This window comes from Coregonus clupeaformis, chromosome 25 (genome assembly GCF_020615455.1).
Source record: "Coregonus clupeaformis isolate EN_2021a chromosome 25, ASM2061545v1, whole genome shotgun sequence".
Taxonomy (NCBI): Eukaryota; Metazoa; Chordata; class Actinopteri; order Salmoniformes; family Salmonidae; genus Coregonus; species Coregonus clupeaformis.
In genome coordinates, this window is record NC_059216.1 from 15140949 (window position 1) to 15163298 (window position 22350).

General features: G+C 45.7%; 1 protein-coding gene across 3 annotated transcripts in view; it reads right to left on the reverse strand.

Annotated features, from left to right (window-relative positions):
* Positions 1-22350, reverse strand: part of LOC121556227 (attractin-like) — a 198781-nt gene that overhangs the window by 155743 nt on the left and 20688 nt on the right. For all 3 annotated transcript variants that reach the window (XM_041870125.1, XM_041870126.1, XM_041870124.1), the window contains exon 5: positions 11925-12127. In XM_041870125.1, coding sequence (XP_041726059.1) covers positions 11925-12127 — 203 coding nt within the window. The remainder of the gene's footprint in view (positions 1-11924; positions 12128-22350) is intronic.

A 22350-nucleotide genomic window follows, 5' to 3' on the forward strand; every position in this document is an offset into this window, starting at 1 on the left:
AAAATAGTAAAAAATTGAGAAGAGCCCTTGAATTAGTAGGTGATCTAAAACTTTTGACCGGTAGTGTATAAATTAAATTAAATCAAAATAGCCTAGTACACAAACCAAAACTTTTCAAATCAAAAGGCTATTGCACAGAAAAAAGTCAGGTGCAAATTCAGAACCACTGGACAACATAACAAACTAAAGCACTGATCATTGGGAACGAGATCAGCATTACTGCTAAGCCGTGATCCATTAATTCAATAAATAAGTATACTAGCCTACAAAACTAAAACAATCCTTTTACATTTTAGTCATTTAGCAGACGCTCTTATCCAGAGCGACTTACAGTTAGTGAGTGCATACATTTTCATACTGGCCCCCCCGTGGGAAACGAACCCACAAACCTGGCGTTGCAAGCGCCATGCTCTACCAACTGAGCTACAGGGGACTATATGTTCATATCAAAAGGCCTGATTAACATGACATCAATAACGCAGCCACATCCCAAGTCCCCGGTGCCGACACATTCAGAAATTAAACGATGGTTTAATATTTAGTTTAAAAGCTCTGACGAAGGCCAAGAGAACAAGAAACACTTTTCAATGAGAAAACAGAAATCCACTTTGGGTAAAAAATATATTTAAAAAATACTTCTGTTTTCAACTGTCATGGTGCAATACTATTATAATATCTCCACAGTATTGTCCAGTGTAATGAACAGCTGACTATAATATCTCCACAGTATTGTCCAGTGTAATGAACAGCTGACTATAATATCTCCACAGTATTGTCCAGTGTAATGAACAGCTGACTATAATATCTCCACAGTATTGTCCAGTGTAATGAACAGCTGACTATAATATCTCCACAGTATTGTCCAGTGTAATGAACAGCTGACTATAATATCTCCACAGTATTGTCCAGTGTAATGAACAGCTGACTATAATATCTCCACAGTATTGTCCAGTGTAATGAACAGCTGACTATAATATCTCCACAGTATTGTCCAGTGTAATGAACAGCTGACTATAATATCTCCACAGTATTGTCCAGTGTAATGAACAGCTGACTATAATATCTCCACAGTATTGTCCAGTGTGATGAACAGCTGACTATAATATCTCCACAGTATTGTCCAGTGTGATGAACAGCTGACTATAATATCTCCACAGTATTGTCCAGTGTAATGAACAGCTGACTATAATATCTCCACAGTATTGTCCAGTGTAATGAACAGCTGACTATAATATCTCCACAGTATTGTCCAGTGTAATGAACAGCTGACTATAATATCTCCACAGTATTGTCCAGTGTAATGAACAGCTGACTATAATATCTCCACAGTATTGTCCAGTGTAATGAACAGCTGACTATAATATCTCCACAGTATTGTCCAGTGTAATGAACAGCTGACTATAATATCTCCACAGTATTGTCCAGTGTAATGAACAGCTGACTATAATATCTCCACAGTATTGTCCAGTGTAATTAACAGCTGACTATAATATCTCCACAGTATTGTCCAGTGTAATGAACAGCTGACTATAATATCTCCACAGTATTGTCCAGTGTAATGAACAGCTGACTATAATATCTCCACAGTATTGTCCAGTGTAATGAACAGCTGACTATAATATCTCCACAGTATTGTCCAGTGTAATGAACAGCTGACTATAATATCTCCACAGTATTGTCCAGTGTAATGAACAGCTGACTATAATATCTCCACAGTATTGTCCAGTGTGATGAACAGCTGACTATAATATCTCCACAGTATTGTCCAGTGTGATGAACAGCTGACTATAATATCTCCACAGTATTGTCCAGTGTGATGAACAGTTGACTATAATATCTCCACAGTATTGTCCAGTGTAATGAACAGCTGACTATAATATCTCCACAGTATTGTCCAGTGTAATGAACAGCTGACTATAATATCTCCACAGTATTGTCCAGTGTAATGAACAGCTGACTATAATATCTCCACAGTATTGTCCAGTGTAATGAACAGCTGACTATAATATCTCCACAGTATTGTCCAGTGTAATGAACAGCTGACTATAATATCTCCACAGTATTGTCCAGTGTAATGAACAGCTGACTATAATATCTCCACAGTATTGTCCAGTGTAATGAACAGCTGACTATAATATCTCCACAGTATTGTCCAGTGTAATGAACAGCTGACTATAATATCTCCACAGTATTGTCCAGTGTAATGAACAGCTGACTATAATATCTCCACGGTATTGTCCAGTGTAATGAACAGCTGACTATAATATCTCCACGGTATTGTCCAGTGTAATGAACAGCTGACTATAATATCTCCACGGTATTGTCCAGTGTAATGAACAGCTGACTATAATATCTCCACGGTATTGTCCAGTGTAATGAACAGCTGACTATAATATCTCCACGGTATTGTCCAGTGTAATGAACAGCTGACTATAATATCTCCACGGTATTGTCCAGTGTAATGAACAGCTGACTATAATATCTCCACAGTATTGTCCAGTGTAATGAACAGCTGACTATAATATCTCCACAGTATTGTCCAGTGTAATGAACAGCTGACTATAATATCTCCACAGTATTGTCCAGTGTGATGAACAGCTGACTATAATATCTCCACAGTATTGTCCAGTGTAATGAACAGCTGACTATAATATCTCCACAGTATTGTCCAGTGTAATGAACAGCTGACTATAATATCTCCACAGTATTGTCCAGTGTAATGAACAGCTGACTATAATATCTCCACAGTATTGTCCAGTGTAATGAACAGCTGACTATAATATCTCCACAGTATTGTCCAGTGTGATGAACAGCTGACTATAATATCTCCACAGTATTGTCCAGTGTAATGAACAGCTGACTATAATATCTCCACAGTATTGTCCAGTGTAATGAACAGCTGACTATAATATCTCCACAATATTGTCCAGTGTAATGAACAGCTGACTATAATATCTCCACAGTATTGTCCAGTGTGATGAACAGCTGACTATAATATCTCCACAGTATTGTCCAGTGTAATGAACAGCTGACTATAATATCCCCACAGTATTGTCCAGTGTAATGAACAGCTGACTATAATATCTCCACAGTATTGTCCAGTGTAATGAACAGCTGACTATAATATCTCCACAGTATTGTCCAGTGTAATGAACAGCTGACTATAATATCTCCACAGTATTGTCCAGTGTAATGAACAGCTGACTATAATATCTCCACAGTATTGTCCAGTGTAATGAACAGCTGACTATAATATCTCCACAGTATTGTCCAGTGTAATGAACAGCTGACTATAATATCTCCACAGTATTGTCCAGTGTAATGAACAGCTGACTATAATATATCCACAGTATTGTCCAGTGTAATGAACAGCTGACTATAATATCTCCACAGTATTGTCCAGTGTAATGAACAGCTGACTATAATATCTCCACAGTATTGTCCAGTGTAATGAACAGCTGACTATAATATCTCCACAGTATTGTCCAGTGTGATGAACAGCTGACTATAATATCTCCACAGTATTGTCCAGTGTAATGAACAGCTGACTATAATATCTCCACAGTATTGTCCAGTGTAATGAACAGCTGACTATAATATCTCCACAGTATTGTCCAGTGTAATGAACAGCTGACTATAATATCTCCACAGTATTGTCCAGTGTAATGAACAGCTGACTATAATATCTCCACAGTATTGTCCAGTGTAATGAACAGCTGACTATAATATCTCCACATTATTGTCCAGTGTGATGAACAGCTGACTATAATATCTCCACAGTATTGTCCAGTGTAATGAACAGCTGACTATAATATCTCCACAGTATTGTCCAGTGTAATGAACAGCTGACTATAATATCTCCACAGTATTGTCCAGTGTAATGAACAGCTGACTATAATATCTCCACAGTATTGTCCAGTGTGATGAACAGCTGACTATAATATCTCCACAGTATTGTCCAGTGTAATGAACAGCTGACTATAATATCTCCACAGTATTGTCCAGTGTAATGAACAGCTGACTATAATATCTCCACAGTATTGTCCAGTGTGATGAACAGCTGACTATAATATCTCCACAGTATTGTCCAGTGTAATGAACAGCTGACTATAATATCTCCACAGTATTGTCCAGTGTAATGAACAGCTGACTATAATATCTCCACAGTATTGTCCAGTGTAATGAACAGCTGACTATAATATATCCACAGTATTGTCCAGTGTGATGAACAGCTGACTATAATATCTCCACAGTATTGTCCAGTGTAATGAACAGCTGACTATAATATCTCCACAGTATTGTCCAGTGTGATGAACAGCTGACTATAATATCTCCACAGTATTGTCCAGTGTAATGAACAGCTGACTATAATATCTCCACAGTATTGTCCAGTGTAATGAACAGCTGACTATAATATCTCCACAGTATTGTCCAGTGTGATGAACAGCTGACTATAATATCTCCACAGTATTGTCCAGTGTAATGAACAGCTGACTATAATATCTCCACAGTATTGTCCAGTGTGATGAACAGCTGACTATAATATCTCCACAGTATTGTCCAGTGTAATGAACAGCTGACTATAATATCTCCACAGTATTGTCCAGTGTAATGAACAGCTGACTATAATATATCCACAGTATTGTCCAGTGTAATGAACAGCTGACTATAATATCTCCACAGTATTGTCCAGTGTAATGAACAGCTGACTATAATATCTCCACAGTATTGTCCAGTGTAATGAACAGCTGACTATAATATCTCCACAGTATTGTCCAGTGTAATGAACAGCTGACTATAATATCTCCACAGTATTGTCCAGTGTAATGAACAGCTGACTATAATATCTCCACAGTATTGTCCAGTGTAATGAACAGCTGACTATAATATCTCCACAGTATTGTCCAGTGTGATGAACAGCTGACTATAATATCTCCACAGTATTGTCCAGTGTAATGAACAGCTGACTATAATATATCCACAGTATTGTCCAGTGTAATGAACAGCTGACTATAATATCTCCACAGTATTGTCCAGTGTGATGAACAGCTGACTATAATATATCCACAGTATTGTCCAGTGTAATGAACAGCTGACTATAATATCTCCACAGTATTGTCCAGTGTAATGAACAGCTGACTATAATATCTCCACAGTATTGTCCAGTGTAATGAACAGCTGACTATAATATCTCCACAGTATTGTCCAGTGTGATGAACAGCTGACTATAATATCTCCACAGTATTGTCCAGTGTAATGAACAGCTGACTATAATATCTCCACAGTATTGTCCAGTGTAATGAACAGCTGACTATAATATCTCCACAGTATTGTCCAGTGTGATGAACAGCTGACTATAATATCTCCACAGTATTGTCCAGTGTAATGAACAGCTGACTATAATATCTCCACAGTATTGTCCAGTGTAATGAACAGCTGACTATAATATCTCCACAGTATTGTCCAGTGTAATGAACAGCTGACTATAATATCTCCACAGTATTGTCCAGTGTGATGAACAGCTGACTATAATATCTCCACAGTATTGTCCAGTGTAATGAACAGCTGACTATAATATCTCCACAGTATTGTCCAGTGTGATGAACAGCTGACTATAATATCTCCACAGTATTGTCCAGTGTGATGAACAGCTGACTATAATATCTCCACAGTATTGTCCAGTGTAATGAACAGCTGACTATAATATCTCCACAGTATTGTCCAGTGTAATGAACAGCTGACTATAATATCTCCACAGTATTGTCCAGTGTAATGAACAGCTGACTATAATATCTCCACAGTATTGTCCAGTGTAATGAACAGCTGACTATAATATCTCCACAGTATTGTCCAGTGTAATGAACAGCTGACTATAATATCTCCACAGTATTGTCCAGTGTAATGAACAGCTGACTATAATATCTCCACAGTATTGTCCAGTGTAATGAACAGCTGACTATAATATCTCCACAGTATTGTCCAGTGTAATGAACAGCTGACTATAATATCTCCACAGTATTGTCCAGTGTAATGAACAGCTGACTATAATATCTCCACAGTATTGTCCAGTGTAATGAACAGCTGACTATAATATATCCACAGTATTGTCCAGTGTAATGAACAGCTGACTATAATATCTCCACAGTATTGTCCAGTGTAATGAACAGCTGACTATAATATCTCCACAGTATTGTCCAGTGTAATGAACAGCTGACTATAATATCTCCACAGTATTGTCCAGTGTGATGAACAGCTGACTATAATATCTCCACAGTATTGTCCAGTGTAATGAACAGCTGACTATAATATCTCCACAGTATTGTCCAGTGTAATGAACAGCTGACTATAATATCTCCACAGTATTGTCCAGTGTAATGAACAGCTGACTATATATCTCCACAGTATTGTCCAGTGTAATGAACAGCTGACTATAATATCTCCACAGTATTGTCCAGTGTAATGAACAGCTGACTATAATATCTCCACATTATTGTCCAGTGTGATGAACAGCTGACTATAATATCTCCACAGTATTGTCCAGTGTAATGAACAGCTGACTATAATATCTCCACAGTATTGTCCAGTGTAATGAACAGCTGACTATAATATCTCCACAGTATTGTCCAGTGTAATGAACAGCTGACTATAATATCTCCACAGTATTGTCCAGTGTGATGAACAGCTGACTATAATATCTCCACAGTATTGTCCAGTGTGATGAACAGCTGACTATAATATCTCCACAGTATTGTCCAGTGTAATGAACAGCTGACTATAATATCTCCACAGTATTGTCCAGTGTGATGAACAGCTGACTATAATATCTCCACAGTATTGTCCAGTGTAATGAACAGCTGACTATAATATCTCCACAGTATTGTCCAGTGTAATGAACAGCTGACTATAATATATCCACAGTATTGTCCAGTGTAATGAACAGCTGACTATAATATCTCCACAGTATTGTCCAGTGTAATGAACAGCTGACTATAATATCTCCACAGTATTGTCCAGTGTAATGAACAGCTGACTATAATATCTCCACAGTATTGTCCAGTGTAATGAACAGCTGACTATAATATCTCCACAGTATTGTCCAGTGTAATGAACAGCTGACTATAATATCTCCACAGTATTGTCCAGTGTAATGAACAGCTGACTATAATATCTCCACAGTATTGTCCAGTGTGATGAACAGCTGACTATAATATCTCCACAGTATTGTCCAGTGTAATGAACAGCTGACTATAATATATCCACAGTATTGTCCAGTGTAATGAACAGCTGACTATAATATCTCCACAGTATTGTCCAGTGTGATGAACAGCTGACTATAATATATCCACAGTATTGTCCAGTGTAATGAACAGCTGACTATAATATCTCCACAGTATTGTCCAGTGTAATGAACAGCTGACTATAATATCTCCACAGTATTGTCCAGTGTAATGAACAGCTGACTATAATATCTCCACAGTATTGTCCAGTGTGATGAACAGCTGACTATAATATCTCCACAGTATTGTCCAGTGTAATGAACAGCTGACTATAATATCTCCACAGTATTGTCCAGTGTAATGAACAGCTGACTATAATATCTCCACAGTATTGTCCAGTGTGATGAACAGCTGACTATAATATCTCCACAGTATTGTCCAGTGTAATGAACAGCTGACTATAATATCTCCACAGTATTGTCCAGTGTAATGAACAGCTGACTATAATATCTCCACAGTATTGTCCAGTGTAATGAACAGCTGACTATAATATCTCCACAGTATTGTCCAGTGTGATGAACAGCTGACTATAATATCTCCACAGTATTGTCCAGTGTAATGAACAGCTGACTATAATATCTCCACAGTATTGTCCAGTGTGATGAACAGCTGACTATAATATCTCCACAGTATTGTCCAGTGTGATGAACAGCTGACTATAATATCTCCACAGTATTGTCCAGTGTAATGAACAGCTGACTATAATATCTCCACAGTATTGTCCAGTGTAATGAACAGCTGACTATAATATCTCCACAGTATTGTCCAGTGTAATGAACAGCTGACTATAATATCTCCACAGTATTGTCCAGTGTAATGAACAGCTGACTATAATATCTCCACAGTATTGTCCAGTGTAATGAACAGCTGACTATAATATCTCCACAGTATTGTCCAGTGTAATGAACAGCTGACTATAATATCTCCACAGTATTGTCCAGTGTAATGAACAGCTGACTATAATAGCTCCACAGTATTGTCCAGTGTAATGAACAGCTGACTATAATATCTCCACAGTATTGTCCAGTGTAATGAACAGCTGACTATAATATCTCCACAGTATTGTCCAGTGTAATGAACAGCTGACTATAATATCTCCACAGTATTGTCCAGTGTGATGAACAGCTGACTATAATATCTCCACAGTATTGTCCAGTGTAATGAACAGCTGACTATAATATCTCCACATTATTGTCCAGTGTAATGAACAGCTGACTATAATATCTCCACAGTATTGTCCAGTGTAATGAACAGCTGACTATAATATCTCCACAGTATTGTCCAGTGTGATGAACAGCTGACTATAATATCTCCACAGTATTGTCCAGTGTGATGAACAGCTGACTATAATATCTCCACAGTATTGTCCAGTGTAATGAACAGCTGACTATAATATCTCCACAGTATTGTCCAGTGTAATGAACAGCTGACTATAATATCTCCACAGTATTGTCCAGTGTAATGAACAGCTGACTATAATATCTCCACAGTATTGTCCAGTGTAATGAACAGCTGACTATAATATCTCCACAGTATTGTCCAGTGTAATGAACAGCTGACTATAATATCTCCACAGTATTGTCCAGTGTAATGAACAGCTGACTATAATATCTCCACAGTATTGTCCAGTGTAATGAACAGCTGACTATAATATCTCCACAGTATTGTCCAGTGTAATGAACAGCTGACTATAATATCTCCACAGTATTGTCCAGTGTAATGAACAGCTGATTGCATCCCAAAGGACACCTACTCTCTGTCGTAGCCGGCCGTGACCGGGAGACCCATGGGGCGGCGCACAATTAGCCCAGCGTCGTCCAGGGTAGGGGAGGGAATGGCCGGCAGGGATGTAGCTCAGTTGGTAGAGCATGGTGTTTGCAACGCCAGGGTTGTGGGTTTGATTCCCACGGGGGGCCAGTATGAAAAATAATAATAAACTAACTTAACTGTAAGTCGCTCTGGATAAGAGCGTCTGCTAAATGACTAAAATGTAAATGTAAATGTATTTACCAAATCAAATTGTATTTTGTCACATGAATGACTTCAGTGCCCTTCTTTGTTAGACATTGGAAAACCTCACTGCTCGACTGAGTGACCTTACAGATAATTGTATGTGTGGGGTACAGAGATGAGGTAGCCATTAAATCATGTTAAACACTATTAACTGTGAGCTTTCTAATGTCAAAATACGTTTGTTAGTCACCAAATATGGAATTTAATTTGTTACGACCGGTATGTACTTTTTTATTTTATACATAAACCGAACAAATGCCTCCAAATGTTATCATGGTAAACAACCAGTGTAGACTAATCTAATCTATCTTTATTTGTCACATGTGCCGAATACAACAGGTGTAGACATTACAGTGAAATGCTTACTGACAAGCCCTTAACCAACAATGCAGTTCAAGAAAGAGTCAAGAAAATATTTACCAAATAAACTAAAGTAAAAATTAATAAAAAGTAACACAATACAATAACGAGGCTATATACAGGGGTACCGGTACCGAGTCAATGTGCGGGGGTACAGGTTAGTGGAGGTAATTTGTACATGTACAGTGCCTTCGGAAAGTATTCAGACCCCTTGACTTTTTCCACTTTGATACGTTACAGCCTTACTCCAAAATGGATTAAATAACAAAAAATCCTTAGCAATCTACACACAATACCCCATACTGACAACGCAAAAAAAGGTTTTTAGAATGTTTTGCAAATGTATTACAAATAAACAGAAATACCTTATTTACATAAGTATTCAGACCCTTTGCTATGAGACTTGAAATTGAGCTCAGGTGGATCCTGTTTCCATTGATCATCCTTGAGATGTTTCTACAACTTGATTGGAGTCCACCTGTGGTAAATTGAATTGATTGGACATGATTTGGAAAGGCACACACCTGTCAATATAAGGTCCCACAGTTGACAGTGCATGTCAGAGCAAAAACCAAGCCATGAGGTCGAAGGAATTGTCCATAGAGCTCCGAGACAGGATTGTGTCGAGGCACAGATCTGGGGAAGGGTACCAAAACATTTCTGAAGCATTGAAGGTCCCCAAGAACACAGTGGCCTCCATCATTCTTAAATGGAAGAAGTTTGGAACCACCAAGTTTGGAACCGGCCAAACTGAGCAATCGGGGGAGATGGGCCTTGGTCAGGGAGGTGACCAAGAACCTGATGGTCACTCTGACAGTGCTCTAGAGTTCCTCTGTGGAGATTTGAGAACCTTCCAGAAGGACAAACATCTCTACAGCACTCCACCAATCAGGCCTTTATGGTAGAGTGACCAGAGGGAAGCCACTCCTCAGTAAAAGGCACATGACAGCCGACTTGGAGTTTGCCAAAAGGCACCTAAAGGACTCTCTGACCATGAGAAACAAGAGTCTCTGGTCTGATTAAACCAGATTGAACTCTTAGGCCTGAATGCCAAGCGTCACGTCTGGAGGAAACCTGGCACCATCCCTACGGTGAAGCATGGTGGTGGCAGCATCATGCTGTGGGGATGTTTTTCAGAGGCAGGGACTGGGAGACTAGTCAGGATCGAGGCAAAGATGAACGGAGCAAAGTACAGAGAGATCCTTGATGAAAACCTGCTCCAGAGCGCTCAGGACCTCAGACTGGGGCGAAGGTTCACCTTCCAACAGGACAACGACCCTAAGCACACAGCCAAGACAACGCAGGAGTGGCTTCGGGACAAGTCTCTGAATGTCCTTTAGTGGCTCAGCCAGAGCCCGGACTTGAACCCGATCTAATATCTCTGGAGAGACCTGAAAATAGCTGTGCAGCGACGCTCCCCATCCAACCTGACAGAGCTTGAGAGGATCAGCAGAGAAGAATGGGAGAAACTCCCCATATACAGGTGTGCCAAGCTTGTAGTGTCATACCCAAGAAGACTCAAGGCTGTAATCGCTGCCAAAGGTGCTTCAACAAAGAGAGGAGAGAGAGTGAGAGACAATGATAAAAACAGAGTGAGGAAAAGATTGAGAGAAAGAGTGAGAGAAACAGAGTGAGAGAAACAGAGTGAGAGAAACAGAGTGAGAGAAACAGAGTGAGAGATACTAATGATAAAAACAGAGTGAGAGGAAAAGAGTGAGAGAAACTAATGATAAAAACAGAGGGCCAATAACAGCTAGTTAATAGTGATGTATTATTTGTTTTTGCCTTGTGCTGGGATTAAACCGTTCCAGGATGAATAGATCCAGGTCATAGAGAACGTGATGAGTCTCTTATATGTAGAACAGGGTTCTTCAATCCTGGTCCTGGAGGGCCGAAACACTTCTGTTTTTTATTTCTACCTGGTAGTTAATTGCACTCACCTGGTTTTCCCAGGTCTGAATTAGCCCCTGATTAGAAGGAGAGGATGAAAAACAGAGGTGTTTCGGCCCTCCAGGACCAGGATTGAAGAACCCTGATGTAGAAGGTCATAGACAATGTGATGAGTCTCATATATGTGGAATACAATCAGAAAATGCACAGTTTGGTTATAGAGGTCAATAACATTAGTGGCTGAGGGTAAGAGCTCTGATCTAGGATCCGTTTGGACTTTTAGATCAGATTATATTGACTGGGGGATCCTGATCCTAGATCAGCATAAATACTCTGAAATGATTATTGAATACGGGCTTGTTGTTAGATAGAGACTGTGCCCACCTTGCCACCCAGGCTGGCATCGACATGTCTTTGTGTCCTGAGAGCAGTGTCCCCTGTCAGGCCAACCACAGTCTGACAGGCAGTATGGGATATCACAGGCCTCGCCCTTCCAGTTGGGATCACAGTCACAATACACAGCACCTGTTGAGTTCCCAACGCGACACTCCCCTCGGCCAGAACAGCTGTTAGGACACGTGTTCACCCTGGGGGAGGGGAGGCAGAGAGGTGAAAGGGGGAGGGGAAGAGGGGAGGCAGAGAGAGGTGAAAGGGGGAGGGGGGAAGAGGGGAGGCAGAGAGAGGTGAAAGGGGGAGAGAGAGAGATAAAAAGACAGGTAAGAGAGAGAACGATGGATGAATGAGGTTAGAAGGTATTTAAATATACTGATTGATTGTTTAATTCTGTATGCTAATGAGGAGGAGGAGACAAAGGGGTTCATAATATAAAACTCTACAACATCAAATCCTGTAAAATGTAGAATTACAGCAACACGGGGGATAGAAAGCTGGGATTTTTTACTAGAGCAACAAATTCCTGAGAACAAAATGTTTTGGAGCAAGAGTCTGGTTCTCTCATGTTCTGGCAGCAGCAGTCGAAAGGTTTGATGTTTGGGCTCGGCTCTTTGAGACACGAGAGAGAGAGAGAGACACTGGGGCCCGATGAGACACGAGAGAGAGAGAGAGACACTGGGGCCCGATGAGACACGAGAGAGAGAGAGAGACACTGGGGCCTGATGAGACACTACAGAGAGAGAGAGACACTGGGGCCCTATGAGACACCACAGAGAGAGAGAGAGACACTGGGGCCTGATGAGACACTACAGAGAGAGAGAGAGAGACACTGGGGCCCTATGAGACACGAGAGAGAGAGAGAGACACTGGGGCCTGATGAGACACGAGAGAGAGAGAGAGACACTGGGGCCTGATGAGACACCACAGAGAGAGAGAGACACTGGGGCCTGATGAGACACTACAGAGAGAGAGACACTGGGGCCTGATGAGACACGAGAGAGAGAGAGAGACACTGGGGCCTGATGAGACACTACAGAGAGAGAGAGACACTGGGGCCCTATGAGACACCACAGAGAGAGAGACACTGGGGCCTGATGAGACACTACAGAGAGAGAGACACTGGGGCCTGATGAGACACTACAGAGAGAGAGACACTGGGGCCTGATGAGACACTACAGAGAGAGAGACACTGGGGCCTGATGAGACACTACAGAGAGAGAGAGACACTGGGGCCCGATGAGACACTACAGAGAGAGAGAGAGACACTGGGGCCCGATGAGACACTACAGAGAGAGAGAGAGACACTGGGGCCCTATGAGACACTACAGAGAGAGAGACACTGGGGCCCTATGAGACACTACAGAGAGCGAGAGAGACACTGGGGCCCTATGAGACACTACAGAGAGAGAAAGACACTGGGGCCCGATGAGACACTACAAGGAGAGAGAGAGACACTGGGGCCCTATGAGACACTACAGAGAGAGACACTGGGGCCCTATGAGACACTACAGAGAGCGAGAGAGACACTGGGGCCCTATGAGACACTACAGAGAGAGAGAGACACTGGGGCCCGATGAGACACTACAGAGAGAGAGAGAGACACTGGGGCCCTATGAGACACTACAGAGAGAGACACTGGGGCCCTATGAGACACTACAGAGAGCGAGAGAGACACTGGGGCCCTATGAGACACTACAGAGAGAGAGAGACACTGGGGCCCGATGAGACACTACAGAGAGAGACACTGGGTAGTTTGTGTCGTGCCCTTCACAGATGTCAGGGTCATGGCTAACCAGCCTGGTTAACTAACTCATCTAACTAACTAACTAACTAACTAACCTCTTCCTGCTACTCCCTTCTATATTTATACAGTTTTACAAAACAAAGTGGCACCTTTCCTCTTTTGGTGAAGAGCTGCTGACTGGCTGGCTCACCTGTTACTAAGAAGAGGCCCTGCTGCAGCGACTGGCTCACCTGTTACTAAGAAGAGGCCCTGCTGCAGCGACTGGCTCACCTGTTACTAAGAAGAGGCCCTGCTGCAGCGACTGGCTCACCTGTTACTAAGAAGAGCAGCTGCAGCGACTGGCTCACCTGTTACTAAGAAGAGGCCCTGCTGCAGCGACTGGCTCACCTGTTACTAAGAAGAGGCCCTGCTGCAGCGACTGGCTCACCTGTTACTAAGAAGAGCTGCTGCAGCGACTGGCTCACCTGTTACTAAGAAGAGGCCCTGCTGCAGCGACTGGCTCACCTGTTACTAAGAAGAGGCCCTGCTGCAGCGACTGGCTCACCTGTTACTAAGAAGAGCAGCTGCAGCGACTGGCTCACCTGTTACTAAGAAGAGGCCCTGCTGCAGCGACTGGCTCACCTGTTACTAAGAAGAGGCCCTGCTGCAGCGACTGGCTCACCTGTTACTAAGAAGAGGCCCTGCTGCAGCGACTGGCTCACCTGTTACTAAGAAGAGGCCCTGCTGCAGCGACTGGCTCACCTGTTACTAAGAAGAGGCCCTGCTGCAGCTACTGGCTCACCTGTTACTAAGAAGAGCAGCTGCAGCGACTGGCTCACCTGTTACTAAGAAGAGGCCCTGCTGCAGCGACTGGCTCACCTGTTACTAAGAAGAGGCCCTGCTGCAGCGACTGGCTCACCTGTTACTAAGAAGAGGCCCTGCTGCAGCTACTGGCTCACCTGTTACTAAGAAGAGGCCCTGCTGCAGCGACTGGCTCACCTGTTACTAAGAAGAGGCCCTGCTGCAGCTACTGGCTCACCTGTTACTAAGAAGAGGCCCTGCTGCAGAGACTGGCTCACCTGTTACTAAGAAGAGGCCCTGCTGCAGTGACTGGCTCACCTGTTACTAAGAAGAGGCCCTGCTGCAGCGACTGGCTCACCTGTTACTAAGAAGAGCTGCTGCAGCGACTGGCTCACCTGTTACTAAGAAGAGGCCCTGCAGCTACTGGCTCACCTGTTACTAAGAAGAGCAGCTGCAGCGACTGGCTCACCTTTTACTAAGAAGAGGCCCTGCTGCAGCGACTGGCTCACCTGTTACTAAGAAGAGGCCCTGCTGCAGCGACTGGCTCACCTGTTACTAAGAAGAGGCCCTGCTGCAGCTACTGGCTCACCTGTTACTAAGAGGCCCTGCTGCAGCTACTGGCTCACCTGTTACTAAGAAGAGGCCCTGCTGCAGCGACTGGCTCACCTGTTACTAAGAAGAGGCCCTGCTGCAGCGACTGGCTCACCTGTTACTAAGAAGAGGCCCTGCTGCAGCGACTGGCTCACCTGTTACTAAGAAGAGGCCCTGCTGCAGCGACTGGCTCACCTGTTACTAAGAAGAGGCCCTGCTGCAGCGACTGGCTCACCTGTTACTAAGAAGCCCTGCTGCAGCGACTGGCTCACCTGTTACTAAGAAGAGGCCCTGCTGCAGCGACTGGCTCACCTGTTACTAAGAAGAGGCCCTGCTGCAGCGACTGGCTCACCTGTTACTAAGAAGAGGCCCTGCTGCAGAGACTGGCTCACCTGTTACTAAGAAGAGGCCCTGCTGCAGTGACTGGCTCACCTGTTACTAAGAAGAGGCCCTGCTGCAGCGACTGGCTCACCTGTTACTAAGAAGAGCTGCTGCAGCGACTGGCTCACCTGTTACTAAGAAGAGGCCCTGCAGCTACTGGCTCACCTGTTACTAAGAAGAGCAGCTGCAGCGACTGGCTCACCTTTTACTAAGAAGAGGCCCTGCTGCAGCGACTGGCTCACCTGTTACTAAGAAGAGGCCCTGCTGCAGCGACTGGCTCACCTGTTACTAAGAAGAGGCCCTGCTGCAGCTACTGGCTCACCTGTTACTAAGAGGCCCTGCTGCAGCTACTGGCTCACCTGTTACTAAGAAGAGGCCCTGCTGCAGCGACTGGCTCACCTGTTACTAAGAAGAGGCCCTGCTGCAGCGACTGGCTCACCTGTTACTAAGAAGAGGCCCTGCTGCAGCGACTGGCTCACCTGTTACTAAGAAGAGGCCCTGCTGCAGCGACTGGCTCACCTGTTACTAAGAAGAGGCCCTGCTGCAGCGACTGGCTCACCTGTTACTAAGAAGCCCTGCTGCAGCGACTGGCTCACCTGTTACTAAGAAGAGGCCCTGCTGCAGCGACTGGCTCACCTGTTACTAAGAAGAGGCCCTGCTGCAGCGACTGGCTCACCTGTTACTAAGAAGAGGCCCTGCTGCAGCGACTGGCTCACCTGTTACTAAGAAGAGGCCCTGCTGCAGCGACTGGCTCACCTGTTACTAAGAAGAGGCCCTGCTGCAGCGACTGGCTCACCTGTTACTAAGAAGAGGCCCTGCTGCAACGACTGGCTCACCTGTTACTAAGAAGAGGCCCTGCTGCAGCTACTGGCTCACCTGTTACTAAGAAGAGCAGCTGCAGCGACTGGCTCACCTGTTACTAAGAAGAGGCCCTGCAGCTACTGGCTCACCTGTTACTAAGAAGAGCAGCTGCAGCGACTGGCTCACCTGTTACTAAGAAGAGGCCCTGCTGCAGCGACTGGCTCACCTGTTACTAAGAAGAGGCCCTGCTGCAGCGACTGGCTCACCTGTTACTAAGAAGAGGCCCTGCTGCAGCGACTGGCTCACCTGTTACTAAGAAGAGGCCCTGCTGCAGCGACTGGCTCACCTGTTACTAAGAAGAGGCCCTGCTGCAGCGACTGGCTCACCTGTTACTAAGAAGAGGCCCTGCTGCAACGACTGGCTCACCTGTTACTAAGAAGAGGCCCTGCTGCAGCTACTGGCTCACCTGTTACTAAGAAGAGCAGCTGCAGCGACTGGCTCACCTGTTACTAAGAAGAGGCCCTGCAGCTACTGGCTCACCTGTTACTAAGAAGAGCAGCTGCAGCGACTGGCTCACCTGTTACTAAGAAGAGGCCCTGCTGCAGCGACTGGCTCACCTGTTACTAAGAAGAGGCCCTGCTGCAGCGACTGGCTCACCTGTTACTAAGAAGAGGCCCTGCTGCAGCGACTGGCTCACCTGTTACTAAGAAGAGGCCCTGCTGCAGCGACTGGCTCACCTGTTACTAAGAAGAGGCCCTGCTGCAGCGACTGGCTCACCTGTTACTAAGAAGAGGCCCTGCTGCAGCGACTGGCTCACCTGTTACTAAGAAGAGGCCCTGCTGCAGCTACTGGCTCACCTGTTACTAAGAAGAGGCCCTGCTGCAGCGACTGGCTCACCTGTTACTAAAAAGAGGCCCTGCTGCAGCGACTGGCTCACCTGTTACTAAGAAGAGGCCCTGCTGCAGCTACTGGCTCACCTGTTACTAAGAAGAGGCCCTGCTGCAGCGACTGGCTCACCTGTTACTAAGAAGAGGCCCTGCTGCAGCGACTGGCTCACCTGGTACTAAGAAGAGGCCCTGCTGCAGCGACTGGCTCACCTGTTACTAAGAAGAGACCCTGCTGCAGTGACTGGCTCACCTGTTACTAAGAAGAGGCCCTGCTGCAGCGACTGGCTCACCTGTTACTAAGAAGAGCTGCTGCAGCGACCTGGCTCACCTGTTACTAAGAAGAGGCCCTGCAGCTACTGGCTCACCTGTTACTAAGAAGAGCAGCTGCAGCGACTGGCTCACCTGTTACTAAGAAGAGGCCCTGCTGCAGCGACTGGCTCACCTGTTACTAAGAGGCCCTGCTGCAGCTACTGGCTCACCTGTTACTAAGAAGAGGCCCTGCTGCAGCGACTGGCTCACCTGTTACTAAGAAGAGGCCCTGCTGCAGCGACTGGCTCACCTGTTACTAAGAAGAGGCCCTGCTGCAGCGACTGGCTCACCTGTTACTAAGAAGCCCTGCTGCAGCGACTGGCTCACCTGTTACTAAGAAGAGGCCCTGCTGCAGCTACTGGCTCACCTGTTACTAAGAAGAGGCCCTGCTGCAGCGACTGGCTCACCTGTTACTAAAAAGAGGCCCTGCTGCAGCGACTGGCTCACCTGTTACTAAGAAGAGGCCCCTGCTGCAGCTACTGGCTCACCTGTTACTAAGAAGAGGCCCTGCTGCAGCGACTGGCTCACCTGTTACTAAGAAGAGGCCCTGCTGCAGCGACTGGCTCACCTGGTACTAAGAAGAGGCCCTGCTGCAGCGACTGGCTCACCTGTTACTAAGAAGAGACCCTGCTGCAGTGACTGGCTCACCTGTTACTAAGAAGAGGCCCTGCTGCAGCTACTGGCTCACCTGTTACTAAGAAGAGCTGCTGCAGCGACTGGCTCACCTGTTACTAAGAAGAGGCCCTGCAGCTACTGGCTCACCTGTTACTAAGAAGAGCAGCTGCAGCGACTGGCTCACCTGTTACTAAGAAGAGGCCCTGCTGCAGCGACTGGCTCACCTGTTACTAAGAGGCCCTGCTGCAGCTACTGGCTCACCTGTTACTAAGAAGAGGCCCTGCTGCAGCGACTGGCTCACCTGTTACTAAGAAGAGGCCCTGCTGCAGCGACTGGCTCACCTGTTACTAAGAAGAGGCCCTGCTGCAGCGACTGGCTCACCTGTTACTAAGAAGCCCTGCTGCAGCGACTGGCTCACCTGTTACTAAGAAGAGGCCCTGCTGCAGCGACTGGCTCACCTGTTACTAAGAAGAGGCCCTGCTGCAGCGACTGGCTCACCTGTTACTAAGAAGAGGCCCTGCTGCAGCTACTGGCTCACCTGTTACTAAGAAGAGGCCCTGCTGCAGCGACTGGCTCACCTGTTACTAAGAAGAGGCCCTGCTGCAGCGACTGGCTCACCTGTTACTAAGAAGAGGCCCTGCTGCAGCGACTGGCTCACCTGTTACTAAGAAGAGGCCCTGCTGCAGCGACTGGCTCACCTGTTACTAAGAAGAGGCCCTGCAGCTACTGGCTCACCTGTTACTAAGAAGAGGCCCTGCTGCAGCGACTGGCTCACCTGTTACTAAGAAGAGGCCCTGCAGCTACTGGCTCACCTGTTACTAAGAAGAGCAGCTGCAGCGACTGGCTCACCTGTTACTAAGAAGAGCAGCTGCAGCGACTGGCTCACCTGTTACTAAGAAGAGGCCCTGCTGCAGCTACTGGCTCACCTGTTACTAAGAAGAGGCCCTGCTGCAGCGACTGGCTCACCTGTTACTAAGAAGAGGCCCTGCTGCAGCGACTGGCTCACCTGTTACTAAGAAGAGGCCCTGCAGCTACTGGCTCACCTGTTACTAAGAAGAGGCCCTGCAGCTACTGGCTCACCTGTTACTAAGAAGAGCAGCTGCAGCGACTGGCTCACCTGTTACTAAGAAGAGGCCCTGCTGCAGCTACTGGCTCACCTGTTACTAAGAAGAGGCCCTGCTGCAGCGACTGGCTCACCTGTTACTAAGAAGAGGCCCTGCTGCAGCTACTGGCTCACCTGTTACTAAGAAGAGGCCCTGCTGCAGCGACTGGCTCACCTGTTACTAAGAAGAGGCCCTGCAGCTACTGGCTCACCTGTTACTAAGAAGAGGCCCTGCAGCTACTGGCTCACCTGTTACTAAGAAGAGGCCCTGCTGCAGCGACTGGCTCACCTGTTACTAAGAAGAGGCCCTGCAGCTACTGGCTCACCTGTTACTAAGAAGAGGCCCTGCAGCTACTGGCTCACCTGTTACTAAGAAGAGCAGCTGCAGGCGACTGGCTCACCTGTTACTAAGAAGAGGCCCTGCGGCAGCTACTGGCTCACCTGTTACTAAGAAGAGGCCCTGCTGCAGCGACTGGCTCACCTGTTACTAAGAAGAGGCCCTGCTGCAGCTACTGGCTCACCTGTTACTAAGAAGAGGCCCTGCTGCAGCGACTGGCTCACCTGTTACTAAGAAGAGGCCCTGCAGCTACTGGCTCACCTGTTACTAAGAAGAGGCCCTGCAGCTACTGGCTCACCTGTTACTAAGAAGAGGCCCTGCAGCTACTGGCTCACCTGTTACTAAGAAGAGCAGCTGCAGCGACTGGCTCACCTGTTACTAAGAAGAGGCCCTGCTGCAGCGACTGGCTCACCTGTTACTAAGAAGAGGCCCTGCTGCAGCGACTGGCTCACCTGTTACTAAGAAGAGGCCCTGCAGCTACTGGCTCACCTGTTACTAAGAAGAGGCCCTGCTGCAGCGACTGGCTCACCTGTTACTAAGAAGATGCCCTGAGAGGCCAGACTCACCTGTTACTAAGAAGAGGCCCTGAGAGGCCAGACTCACCTGTTACTAAGAAGAGGCCCTGAGAGGCCAGACTCACCTGTTACTAAGAAGAGGCCCTGAGAGGCCAGACTCACCTGTTACTAAGAAGAGGCCCTGAGAGGCCAGACTCACCTGTTACTAAGAAGAGGCCCTGAGAGGCCAGACTCACCTGTTACTAAGGAGAGGCCCTGGAGGCCAGACTCACCTGTTACTAAGAAGAGGCCCTGAGAGGCCAGACTCACCTGGTACTAAGAAGAGGCCCTGAGAGGCCAGACTCACCTGTTACTAAGAAGAGGCCCTGAGAGGCCAGACTCACCTGTTACTAAGAAGAGGCCCAGCGAGGCCAGACTCACCTGTTACTAAGAAGAGGCCCTGTGAGGCCAGACTCACCTCTTACTAAGAAGAGGCCCTGAGAGGCCAGACTCACCTGTAGGAGATGCTGAACAGTCAGGTTATAAGGTCAGGGGTTAAGGGTCAGGGGTTAAGGGTTACCTATATGAGATGTTGAAGCCGGTCAGGTTATAAGGTCAGGGGATAGAGGTCAGGGGTTAAGGGTTACCTATATGAGATGTTGAAGCCAGTCAGGTTATAAGGTCAGGGGTTAAGGGTTACCTATATGAGATGTTGAAGCCAGTCAGGTTATAAGGTCAGGGGTTAAGGGTTACCTATATGAGATGTTGAAGCCAGTCAGGTTATAAGGTCAGGGGTTAAGGGTTACCTATAGGAGATGTTGAAGCCGGTCAGGTTATAAGGTCAGGGGTTAAGGGTTACCTATATGAGATGTTGAAGCCAGTCAGGTTATAAGGTCAGGGGATAGAGGTCAGGGGTTAAGGGTTACCTATATGAGATGTTGAAGCCAGTCAGGTTATAAGGTCAGGGGTTAAGGGTTACCTATATGAGATGTTGAAGCCAGTCAGGTTATAAGGTCAGGGGTTAAGGGTTACCTATATGAGATGTTGAAGCCAGTCAGGTTATAAGGTCAGGGGTTAAGGGTTACCTATATGAGATGTTGAAGCCAGTCAGGTTATAAGGTCAGGGGTTAAGGGTTACCTATATGAGATGTTGAAGCCAGTCAGGTTATAAGGTCAGGTTATAAGGTCAGGGGTTAAGGGTTACCTATATGAGATGTTGAAGCCGGTCAGGTTATAAGGTCAGGGGTTAAGGGTTACCTATATGAGATGTTGAAGCCAGTCAGGTTATAAGGTCAGGTTATAAGGTCAGGGGTTAAGGGTTACCTATATGAGATGTTGAAGCCAGTCAGGTTATAAGGTCAGGGGTTAAGGGTTACCTATATGAGATGTTGAAGCCAGTCAGGTTATAAGGTCAGGGGTTAAGGGTTACCTATATGAGATGTTGAAGCCAGTCAGGTTATAAGGTCAGGGGTTAAGGGTTACCTATATGAGATGTTGAAGCCAGTCAGGTTATAAGGTCAGGGGTTAAGGGTTACCTATATGAGATGTTGAAGCCGGTCAGGTTATAAGGTCAGGTTATAAGGTCAGGGGTTAAGGGTTACCTATATGAGATGTTGAAGCCAGTCAGGTTATAAGGTCAGGTTATAAGGTCAGGTTATAAGGTCAGGGGTTAAGGGTTACCTATATGAGATGTTGAAGCCGGTCAGGTTATAAGGTCAGGTTATAAGGTCAGGGGTTAAGGGTTACCTATATGAGATGTTGAAGCCGGTCAGGTTATAAGGTCAGGGGATAGAGGTCAGGGGTTAAGGGTTACCTATATGAGATGTTGAAGCCAGTCAGGTTATAAGGTCAGGGGTTAAGGGTTACCTATAGGAGATGTTGAAGCCAGTCAGGTTATAAGGTCAGGTTATAAGGTCAGGGGTTAAGGGTTACCTATATGAGATGTTGAAGCCGGTCAGGTTATAAGGTCAGGGGTTAAGGGTTACCTATAGGAGATGTTGAAGCCAGTCAGGTTATAAGGTCAGGGGTTAAGGGTTACCTATATGAGATGTTGAAGCCGGTCAGGTTATAAGGTCAGGGGTTAAGGGTTACCTATATGAGATGTTGAAGCCAGTCAGGTTATAAGGTCAGGGGTTAAGGGTTACCTATATGAGATGTTGAAGCCGGTCAGGTTATAAGGTCAGGTTATAAGGTCAGGGGTTAAGGGTTACCTATATGAGATGTTGAAGCCGGTCAGGTTATAAGGTCAGGTTATAAGGTCAGGGGTTAAGGGTTACCTATATGAGATGTTGAAGCCGGTCAGGTTATAAGGTCAGGTTATAAGGTCAGGGGTTAAGGGTTACCTATATGAGATGTTGAAGCCAGTCAGGTTATAAG